Source organism: Pieris brassicae, chromosome 10, assembly GCF_905147105.1.
Source record: "Pieris brassicae chromosome 10, ilPieBrab1.1, whole genome shotgun sequence".
In the NCBI taxonomy this organism is placed as follows: Eukaryota; Metazoa; Arthropoda; class Insecta; order Lepidoptera; family Pieridae; genus Pieris; species Pieris brassicae.
In genome coordinates, this window is record NC_059674.1 from 2577141 (window position 1) to 2589725 (window position 12585).

The window sequence follows — 12585 nt, forward strand, 5'->3', positions numbered from 1 at the left end:
CGTTTGCAATTTCAACTATAATACAGTACGCTGGTGATAAAGTGTATACCTTCAGAAGTAAAATTAACCATTAGCCTCTACACTATACACTTGTTAAAACGCCTGGCCTAATAAAAAAGCGAACAAAAAAATCAAAGGCGCTACAACCTTTTTAGGTCTGGGCCTCAGATTTTTGTATCTGTTTCATGATTTGGTAATCTAATTGTCGCTAGACGACCAGCCTTCTGTGCCTGACGCACGACGCCGACGTTTTGGGTCTAAGGCAAACCGGTTTCCTCACGATGTGTTCCTTCACCGGTCGAGCAAATGTTAAATGTGCACTTAGAAAAAAAGTCCATTGGTGCACAGCTGGGGATCGAACCTACGACCTCAGAGATGAGAGTCACACGCTGAAGCCACTGGGCCAACTGCTCTGGCCTAGTAACAATACTCAAAATACTAAGCCGGGTTTAATTGGTAACGTGATAATGAATCCTCCATTTTGATAAAAGTTCGTCTCGTTACAAAATAGCAGATAGTTGTGTAGTATAGTTATACTGAAGTAGTCCTTGGAATAGAAGTACGGAAAAATTATCAGGGAAAAAGTCTGAATCGTCGAATGTCATGCAAGGAAATAATGTATAAAGTCAAGTTTTAATACAAATTTCAAATCTAAAGACTTGATAATTAATTGTAATGAATCAAAGAAACGAATATATATTTATTTACTATTACTTTTAATTAAAATATCGGGTTCTAAGATTTCTAAAGATACGTTTGCCAATGGCCGCTCTATGTAGTAAAATTTTATTTCTATATATATGGGTTATGAGGGTGATCTGCGAACTAATGTTCGAGACATTAGTCTAATAGCACCAGGAAATTGTCTATCTATCTATATTTGGTTGTCATTTATTTAAAATAATTATTTATTTATATCACATTAACAAAAAACGGGAGAAAAAAATAATTGAAAATAAAGAATATAAATGACCTGAGCTGTTTTACTGCGGAAATCAGTTTTTTTAATACAACCCAAATGCAAATATAAACCTAAAAATACTATACAATATAGATCTTATAACTTAACTAAACTAAAATTAATTATATATACAGGTAAAGATGACTACGGTTTTTTGGTACAATTGTTATTTTGCTTAATAGTGTAATTCACATTTTTTCTCTTAATATGAAACATAAGGCAACCTAAGAATTTATTAGGGACAAACGAAATACGTTAAAATGAAAAATATTTTGGTTACTTTAATTAACCGCTATACTGATTTTGAAAGGGTTTTATTGCGTAAACGAAAATACTGTAAGTGTATGTTTTAATAGACATAACATAGTATCTGGATTAACAGAAACATATTTTTGTCACAAAAAATAATGTGATTATTAGTTTTAATATTAAAAAAAACATTGCTCATTGCATATATCAGCTCCAAAGGCGTTCTTCATAAGTTTGATTTTATCAACCCGTACATAATGTTCTACACTTGAAAACCAAACATATATTCACAGTTAAACAACCTTGTTTTAAGTTTCTTCTTAAGATTCCATTTTATACCGAAAAACATATGTCGAACTTTAACACGTAATTTCGTCGAAACGTCAAATCTTAATTGACCACTGCTACGCGAAACTTCGTAGCCGTAGGCTGTAGCGCGTGAATTGTAACAGGAATTTAGTTTTAAGAATTTATACGTAAAGAACTAAAACAATATGAATAAAATTACTTACGTTGTAAATTCATCGTAGGTGGAAATATATGATGATTTCTCATAGCAGCATCCTGCGGTCGGGCACATTGTGGCGGCGGCGGCTGATAACGCATACCCTGATACCTGTAAGCCGCCTGCGACATCTGCCCGCAGGAGGCCAGCTCGCCCCACGACAGCTCTCCACCGCTGGAGCCCAGGCAGCCACCGTCGAACCCACCACCAGCACCGCTAAGATACCCGTACTCCATTATTAAATTTCACTAACTAACGTAAAAAATCTCAAAATCGCGCCACGCGCGTGCGATAATTATTGGATCCCGCGAGAGCTCACAACCGCATAATTAGTGCGAATTGAATTATGCCGATTACAGATGCTATCGTTTCTCGAGTTAGTTTTTGCCGTGGAGGACCGCGCGCTTGCCCCACTCGAAATCGAATGATAAGCCTAATTCAATAAGGGCGAGGTTCAGGAGGGCGGGGCGCGCACCCCTTGCCAGGCCAATGGCCGGGGACGGCGATGGCTACCGCCCCGCATTGGCCGCCCCTCTCCGCCGCCGCTAGGGGGCGCCTGTCACGACACTTCTCTACTTTTCTTTTCGCCGACAGTTCCTTTGTCATTGAGGAAAATAAAAAAGTTGTAATTAACGATCCAGGTACGTTGCTAATTAATGACTGTTGATCTTTAATATATTTCTGGCAGTCGATTTGTACAATCGGTTCTTTACAGATTTTAAATTCAAATTAAATTTTCATATTGCAATATTTAGTTTTAAAAACATTTTTTCGTCTATCATTCTACCTTTAACTTAATATATTTCTAACATACAAATACAATCTTAATCTACATAGAAATAATAATAACATACATAACTTAACAGAAATGATTAACTTTAAATGATTAATAACCTACACTTTTAGATTTACCATAGTATTACAGTCCTTAATTATTGTAACAATTTAAACCTGTTAAAAGTTTACTAAAACAATTACTAAATATTTGTCTTTGGTTAACATAGCTTTTACACATTGAGAAAAACACTTTTTGAACGGATTGAAGGTATTGGTTATTAAAAACCGACGTTTCGCGTGCTTTTCAGCATGCATGGTCACGGTAAAAAGCACGCGAAACGTCTGAAAATAATTAAAATTATGTAAATAATTGTAAGTTTTTAATAATAATATATAGCTTCAATCCGTTCAAAAAGTGTTTTTCTTAATACTAAATATTTTTTTAAATAAAGGGTTCATGAGAAAGTGACGCGCGTAATATTCACAAAATTACCGACTTCTGACGTCGTCCCCTGGGAGCTCGCCACACGCTCCGCGACTCGCGACCTTATTTATTATTTATATTAATTTTACTACGCCCGCTTCCCTTGTTTTATTTCTCTTTTTTTAATTTTTGAATATCCAACGATGCTAAACAGTGACATTCTTGATGCTAATCTGATTTCTTTCACGAAATGTGGATAATTTTAGCAAGAAATTAAACATTCATTTTGTTGTCCTGTAATCCATAGAGAGATGTACCTAACATTTGTGCGTCTTCGCTGTGGGACACTCTGAATACTGTTACATCGAAAAAAAATGTCGCTGGGATTGACCCTGCTCCTGCAGTTTGGAAGGCTTAATATCTTTGGTCTTGCTCGTGGATAATTTATATACGATATAAAAATTATCTTGAATATAATCGTTTGTTCGGTATCTGTTACCATGGTTACCGTGATTTCTATGGAAACTACATATGCATAACAACAGATTCGGTATAAATTCACTTTTTACATTAATCAGTGGTTCTACAACCTTTTTAGGTCTGGGCATCAGATTTCTGTAACTGTTCTTTGATAATTTGTCAATCTCATTGGCAAGTAGGTCAACTTTTTGGGTCTTCTTTGTTAGTCTTTAAGGTCTTCACGATGTTTTAATTCACCGTTCGAGCGAATGTTAAATGCGCAACAAAGAAAGAATGTCTATTGGTGCACAGCCGGGGATCGAACCTACGACCTCACAGATGAGAGTCGCACGCAGATGCTACAAGGCCAACACTGCTCCAGGTATATGATTAAGACCCCAAATTTAGTAAAGCGTCTTTATTACAATAGTGTCTTAAAAGTTATCATCTGTTAAATTTAAGATGAAGCTCATTTATAACTACGTTCATACTAATATAAGCATTCGCTGAAAACAACTAAATAATATTTGTATTATAGAATTTTTATTTAAATAGATAAGTGTGCAGAAAAACTAGATTTGTCCTAGGCAATTGTCAAAAAAAATAATTTCAAAAATCGAATTATAGGTTATGTCTCAATATTTTATAAAATTTGTTCAATATCTTATTATCTGGATCGTCAACAGCAATTTAAGGCCTCGTGAATCATTTGCCTATCGAAGAACCGGTTCCAAAGAAGAGAACGATTAAAAGGCAACGCTGTCTTATGGCTCTCAGCACTGAAGAAAATTAAACCTTTGAGAAATGGAACTTATCTAGCAAAAACAAGCAGAATATAGAAAACAATGTCTGGGATAATATATGTGATCACTTAGCGACCTGCAATCCAAACAACTGCGTAGTTTTTCACTTTCCTTGACGATTTTTCCTTTATTACTTAATTTTCCCTGACATTTTCACTAATGCGAAGGTCTTTGTCCTGTGCTGAGTATGTTAATTATTATTACAGTATAGACAGTGTGTGGTAGTCGTCGTATTGATAATTGTTCCATAACAGTATTTTTATATAATTTATTTTTAAAAAGTCAAGTAATAAAGAAAAAGAAATTAAAATATTCACTTTGTTATAAAATGACACAGATATTTTTTTTCTTAAAAGGGTTCCCAAATCTTACACACTGTAATGCATACTTATAATGACTTATCACATTTTTTTTTTATTCCACTTTCATATGCTTAACTTATTTATTCATGTAGTTAACACTTTTCATATATTATGTACATATGATTATAAAAATATTTCAATTTTTACCTGTTCTTAAATCGCCTTGATTGGAACAGTCAAAAGAAATGCGACATCTTGAAGTAATTAATAATCGTAAAATCAGAACCAACAACTCAGCCTCCATCTGCATGGTCATTTAGTACAGGGGTACAAAAGTTTAATAAGTAGTTTAATTAGTTACATAGTTTTATACACTACTTCCTCTAACTTCAAAACTTAGTATTGTGTGGGCCTGGTTATTGGGAAGCTATATCCAGGATGCTCCCTTCCCTTGGTGAAATTATATGCGCTGGTTCGGCTGTCGCGTGTCAGTTTAATAAGAAAAGAAATCCAATGATCGATAAGACTAAAACTAGCAAAACTATCAACGGTGGCGTATTTCACTCCGAACACTGGATCCTTCAATGATGAATCAAAAAAAAGGTAAATGCTATACGGTATGCGGTATACATTTAGTGCGCACGCGACAGCGGTTCAAATTTAACTCCCTTGCGCCATTAGCCCGGGACACCACCTACCATCTCCGGTTCGTGTGTCAAAGTCAAATCGACAATTGTCATCCTGCTTTGATTGACACCGATTTAGCGCGAACAAGTATTGAACCTAATATAATATGATAATGTAAACAAAACAATCGAAACGCGTTCTATAGGCGACCACAGAGAAGTACAAATAGAATTTGCCACAGACTACAAAATTTTCGCGCCTCTTATCAGATATTGATGGAACTCCGTTATGGTATTTTATTTCGTAAATTTCGTTATGCATGAATTTGTTAGGGATTAATAACGAGATTAAATAAAAAGTTTTATATGTCAAACTTTACCTTCAGCTGATTCCATAAAATTTCCTTCAGCAAAAACTAAGAACAAAAAAGGAACTGTTTCTGCTTTCGTAAATTCCACATTTATAAAAATAGTATGATGATGAAGAATAAAAACTATAAGAATTTGCAAAATTCACGATGTTACTAGGTTAAATAAATCATCAAAACATAAACAAAGATTAAACCGTAATTAATGCACTTTGCTGTGATCTTCAGCGAGATGTAATCTGATAATGCGGTGGTTATAGTGCGTGCGTCTTTCGTAATTCAATTTGCGCCCTCCAGCCACATGCTGAGTTGCAGTGTCCCCACACTGTTTTTAATTAACGGCCAAGTGTCTACTGATCTTATGAAAATGAAATCGAACGCTACTTAAATGAGGCAGCAAGCTACAAGAGCAGTGTTCGCCTGGAGGCTTCAGCGTGCAACTCTCAGCCCTGAAGTCGTAGGTTCGATCCCGGACTGTGCACCAATGGATTTTCTTTCTATGTGCGCATTTAACATTAGAGCGAACGGTGAAGGAAAACATCGTGAGGAAACCCACTTGCGACGGCGTGCGTCAGGCACAGAAGGCTGATCACCTACTTGCCTATTCAATTTACAAATTATCATGACACAGATACAGAAATCTGAGGCCCAGACCTGAAAAAGTTGTAGCGCCATTAATTTATTGATATATTTATATGTTCGCAGAGTGAATTCACAGTAGCGATATTTTGTAAGTTATGTGTTTAATATTATATAGGTATTTTAATTATCGTATTGGCATAGTCTGAAGGATAATTATTTCTGTTATAAATAAATAAATTTTATTTTTGTTTAAATGAGGCGGGAACGAAAGACAATGATTTACATATAAATGAGCTAGGTCTAGATGTTCATAATGGGTCCTAGCCACCTCCTTTGAAATAAATTTTCCGTTTTTATCATTAAATGTTTTTGTTCATATTTTTATCTCTTGTATGTATTTGCCTATAAATTCTTGTCAAATTAAATATACTCGTAGTATTTTATTTTGTTTATACCATTGATCAGTGTGCCGACCGTTGGCAAGCTTTTATAAATAAATAAATAATTCACTAATAATCTTTAGCAACGTCAACTAAACCCATCTTATACTCAAACCGAGACTATACTATACGTCTTGTGCAAAAGAGTACGAGGATTAATTGATTCAATACTGAGCTTAAGTAATAGTAATAAAATATTGTTTATTTGCAAAGGTACATTCAGATTGATTAATTATTAAAAAAAACGCACAATCAGCCATATAAAAAAGGCATGCAAATGTCATATATGAAGTTACATCGTTTATTTATACCTAAACATCACAATCATATATACAGTATTTAAAATTTTAACCTACTTAGTGATAATTATAATAAAAAGGAAATTAACGAATAAGAATCGCAATACCGGAAGTGCTTCCAGCGTTAAACACTGCAGGGACCAAACTTTTTAAATTTGTTTGATTTTGTTTTTTTATCATCACTATGTACATTAAGATTCATATTAATTATCATAATTTCATACATTTATTTAGAATGGTTGCCAAAAGTTATGGTCTTAATACACATCCACATTATAAAAGACTTACACGGCAGTGAATGATAACTTCTAGGAAGGTGACAAACTATTTGTTACAATTTATTACTTTAAGTATCAAAAAGAAGAGACTAGCTGCCCACGACACAGGGAATATATCGTTCTATTATGTGTAATAAAGTTTTTCTTTTAAATATAAATAATATTAGAACAAAAGTGCAGTCGCAGTGTAAACTGTGTAGGTTTTATACTGAAATACTATCCAAATATATAGTTCTATAACATTTATATTGATCTAAGTTAGTAATTAAAGATTGATCCAAAGTTAATCAAAGTCAAAAAAATAATTCCTATTTTGTTATTATGTCTTTGTCAACTATATGATATGCCTCAAGTGTATGATGGTGTAATTTTGAGTTAAGCGTAAGGACCGACATTACGTCTTATATATGTCTTAAAACACACAATTCTATAATGTCTAGATGATTTTAATTTCTCTGTGCGAATTCTGCGTAATCGACATCGTGAGGAATCGTACAAATTCCTCCTTTATTTATATTATCACTCCTTTTTCCCAAAGGGGTAGGCAGAGACCACAGATCTCCACTTCTTCGGTCCTGGTACACCTCTCTCGCTTCATCGACATTCATGACACTCACTCAGGGTACTTTTAACTTGTCCCTTCTCTAGCACCTCCTGGACGGTCCAGGTAGATACGACAAGGCCTGCCCAACCTGATCTCACAATCCACGTATATCCTACTTGTTAAACTCTTCTTATTCATGCATTCTAGATGGCCAAACCACCTTCTCCTCTCGTATCCTTGTCATAACGTCCTCTTCTAAAGAAAAATAACATACAGAATTATGCTCTCCCATGCCCTATTGGGAAAGGGACTTCAATAATTTAAATATATTTCGAACTGATTCACTGATCATACTGTAGGTGTCGTGCTGTAAAGGTCCAAACTTTCAAATGTGTTTTAAGCCATTATAAAATATATGCAACTTGCGTAAGTTAAGCAAAATATTAGCTTTGGAACGCTAACCCTGAGGCTCTGGGTCAATATCCGTATAAATAATTGGCACAGAAGCCTCATCCCATTTATTAAGAAATAAAACAGACATGTTTCTATGCGTATTTTTTTATTAATTTTATGGCCTGGTAACGAGTCTATGCTTATTAAATGGACATTATAGACAAGAACCAGAAAGTATAAAGTTTAAGCATAAATATACGTGTGTGGAGGAAGAAAGGTGCTGCTCTTTCATCGATATACAGGGAGGATCATTGTCCAGTCTAACCACTGCACCAGTGGCTAACGAATATATACACGTAGTGTACCTTTAGCGGCCGGACTGGTTTACGCGTTTCAGGGGGTAATATTCGCTGTGATCGTAGCCGTAGATCGTTGGTGTCGCTGCTTATACATGCTTAAAAAATATATAGAATAAATAGTAGTAAAGAGAATAACATTGTTGCAATTTCTATATAAAAGAAAAGCTGTTACCATGGTAACAAATGGTATCTGTATGTGAATACGTACTTATTGGATTTTGAAATATTTCTTCACTAATATAATAAAGAGGATATATTTGATTGATTTTGTATTAATAAGTTCTAAATCAACGTGTATGTATAAAAGTATTTCAGAAAATATTACATTACAAATTTTACACACATACACACACAAATTATATTAGAATTTAGAACATAAGCAAGGAATTAAACAAGCAACCTCAAAATGAAAACCGAATTTTTTTTCATTAAAATTTCATTGAATATGCTCCAAAACAACAAACCTGATTCGAAAAATTCTTTCACCATTAGAACCCTACGTTATCTGTGGTGAACATAGGCGTAAAATATTTTCAAAAATGTTGGGTTTCTGTATGAAATTACGCTATTGTAACAGAAGGTGTGTAATGACCAATAAAAATTTATTTACTGCGGAAACTATTCATAGAGCAAAGTGTTTTATGAAAGACATCAACCTCTACAAAAAAGTCCGCGATACTATGATATGTCTAACCAAAAAGTTTTGCATTTAAAAGTTTATTTACCGCAAAAAGCTTTAAGCTATAGAACGTGTTATGATCGAATTAATGCGTCTCGAATGCGTATCACAAATGCTCTAAATTTGAGGGCTACAAATCACCTAGTTCAAGACTCTATAAAAGCTTAACTATCATCTATATTTGATAAGTTAAATTCTTTTGACGTTTGGGGAGGTATTGGGAGCAATCATGGCAATGGATGAACTCATCAATCACTGGCTCAGGTGCATGTCAGCCCCCGTCCCGCGCTTTTCGTCCCCATCACTTTGCCTACACCTGTTAAACAGTTAGATTCATGAAACTTTTGATTTTCTAAGTGATTTTTATTGACAATTTTATATGGCCTATGGCTGATATTGAGTTTATACGGTAATATTTTCGTATTAGTGTTACATGTTTATTTGAACGTAAAGTTTATTTGAACAGAAATGTGAATTAGTTATTTATTTATTTCGTTAATGTACAGCTAACATAAATTATATATAACAAAAAACAATTATATAGGCATAAACGGAAGAAAATTATTAAATACATTATCCGGCTGTGTTTTGTGGTGGTGTGAAAGTGCAGTATGTACGTGTTTGTGTGCTCATTATGCAGGTGATATAGCTCTATGGATATACTTAATAATAGGCAAGGCCAGCCAAGCCAACGACTCTTTGGGTCTAAGGCAAACCGCTTTCCTTACGTTGTTTTCCTTCACGATTCGAGTAAATGTTAAATGCGCACAAAGACAGAAAGCCTATTGGTGCACAGCCAGAGAACCTGCAGCCTTAGGGATGGTGAGTCTGGTAAACACTGTAAAGTAAACACTGGTTTATCTATATGAGATAGATAAGAGAGCTAACAGGAGATTCAGACACAAGACTCACCTCTAAGCATTTCCGTACGTCAAAAATGTTTAGGAATTTCACTTACGAGAGGCATTTACAGACAGAGACACAGAACTCGAACGTAAGTTGGTGCAATATCTTAGATAATAATGAGCTTTCCGAATAGTACTTGGTTATGTAATGTTGTTTATTATTTAAACTTTTGTGGTTGTCTGATAAGGATAAATAAGTAATAACAAATCAGTTGTGCCTTTTTAGGTCTGATTCCTATATCTGTTTTATGATCATTTACCATTCTCAATCTTATCGGCAAATAGGTGATCAGCCTTCAGCCACGCCGTTGACTTTTTTGGCCTAAAGCAAGCCGGTTTCCTTACGATGTTTTCTTTCACCGAAGATTTCAATTCATTCATTCATTCAAAACATTACATATGGTGAGTTTTCAACCCAATCGCGTGTATATCATCACTTATAACAGGAGTGGCGATAGATACGTATATTATCATTAATAAAATCTCTTAAAAACATTATTGATAGGAGAGAACCAACGCAAATCAATAAAGTATCTTAATTATTGCTGAACATAGGTATAAGTCAACCGCACTGTATAAACGAACTATTTACAGAAGCGATTTTCAATGGTTGAAGTTAACCTATCTAAGGGTACGGACCAAGGCAAAGGATCTCAAAGTGGCCGCCAACGGCATGTTTGAACAAGTAATGAGCGACTCCCTGGAGACGGTATGTTTGTCTCCGCCGCCCCAAGCTTTTTCGATGTACCGAAACCCCTCCTATTTACTCCGAACGTATCATAGTTTGAAATAATTTTGTATTAAGCTAAATAAAATTCTCGTGTTTGTAACCTAATTGGAGACAAATTTTTTGAAATTTTTGTATAATCCTGAGTGGAAAAAATATGTGAAAAATCCTTAATTTTCAGCCTACACTGTCCATATTCCATTTTTAAATTATATTAAGGGCAAAGTATATTTAGGTTTTGTTATACAAATAATATTTATATGCAATAGACGAACAAATATTCCTTACAAAAATATATAATACACATTAAAAATATTGTATTTATTTATTAAGCAATAACCTAGAACCTAAATTCGCGTTGTTAAAAGCTTGTTAATTACAGAAGTGCAATTACACTTTCAATAGAACATTCACTGCTCACGCTCACGCGATTGTTCCAATTTTATAGCTGAAAATATGTGATACACCAAAAGCTCACGACAGTAGTCTTAATATGTGAATAAGTAATTAGTATTTAAGACCGGTTGGAAGAATTAAATTCACTTAGCGGGAAAATGTAGAGTATGTATGTGTTATGAAATTATTTTAAAATAAGCTATATAAAATAAAAATATTAGTCTTGGTAGGTCGCATTGGTGTTACAACTTGCATCGAATAGAGATAATTTCTTAGACTCTCGTTCACAGATATAAATAAATGCCAGAAAAGGTTTTTTTTGATGTTTTGTTAATACATGAAACAGATACAAAAATCTGAGGCCAAGACCTAAAAAGGTTGTAGCGCCATTGATTTTATTTTATTTTAAAAAGGTTATTAACAATAAATTAGATTTGAATATTGCTCTGTCCTATTCAGTTCTCGCTTAATTATCACGGTGAGCCTGCCCGATAGCTTTGAGAATTATGTTTATATTTATATATTCACCATTTATGTGTTAGGATACAATCTGTAGGGAAAAAAGATCCAGGTTGTTAGGTTCTGAGTTCTCTCTCTCTTAGATATTTAGTTATCTTGACCAGCTTGCTAATACATACACTACATATAACTATATACTATACAGATAATCCTAATATTTTTTACATAAAAATTTATATACATATTCCACTCGTTGGCAAGCTGTACACTGGTTATGCAGTCCCTTATATACACTTTGCAATTTGTAGGCGTCATTTTCTTTATGCAGTACCCGCTCGTCTCATCGCCTAGTCCGTGTCGAGTATATCCGTCCGGCAGAAAGAAACCGAGGATCAGGAGTTTCACTTGATGTTAGGTGACACAATGCACCTGACGGCCTTTTAAGAATTGGTTCACTCCTTTCTTGACCCTAAGCCAAATTGGTTTGAAAATACATCGACTGACATGTACCTAGTCAAAGTTATATTTTTATGAAACCGTTTCTATGTGTGGATGTCGCAAATCATTTCATGTTTTAATAAGTCTTTACAAAGTCAATGTTGTGCAAATGTCTATTTACTTCTGCCATGTGTACTTCCCCCCAGAAGGGCGAATAAAACTGTAAAATTAAATATCAAAGCTAACATACCATTTTTTGTTGCTGATAATACCCAAGAAGTCTTAATAACGACTACTAAACTTGAGGTACGGTTACCTAATACGGGCTTATCCTAGGAAAGGACTATGTTTTAATAATAAAAACAATTTATAACTATTATTAATTAGTTTTAGACAAAAGCACATACATTTCTTAGTGCAGCGCCATCTTTTATTTTATCTCGAATCTACTATTTAATGTGACGGGAACCATTGCTATATTAAGCATCGTTGCTACTAATAATTTTATTTCTACCGACATTAATACCATGTTGACAGAGTAAAGCATGTGTTTGCTTTTTTGAATAATAATTAATATATATTTGCATGTATGTTACAAGTGTTTTGTTATAG

The 12585-nt window shown here is 34.2% G+C and overlaps 1 protein-coding gene across 1 annotated transcript in view; it reads right to left on the reverse strand.

The window, feature by feature from the left end:
• Nucleotides 1-1951, reverse strand: part of LOC123715291 (paired mesoderm homeobox protein 2B-like) — a 38157-nt gene extending 36206 nt beyond the window's left edge. The window contains exon 1 of the mRNA XM_045670248.1: nt 1723-1951. Coding sequence (XP_045526204.1) covers nt 1723-1951 — 229 coding nt within the window. The remainder of the gene's footprint in view (nt 1-1722) is intronic.
• Nucleotides 1952-12585: the final 10634 nt, after the last annotated feature.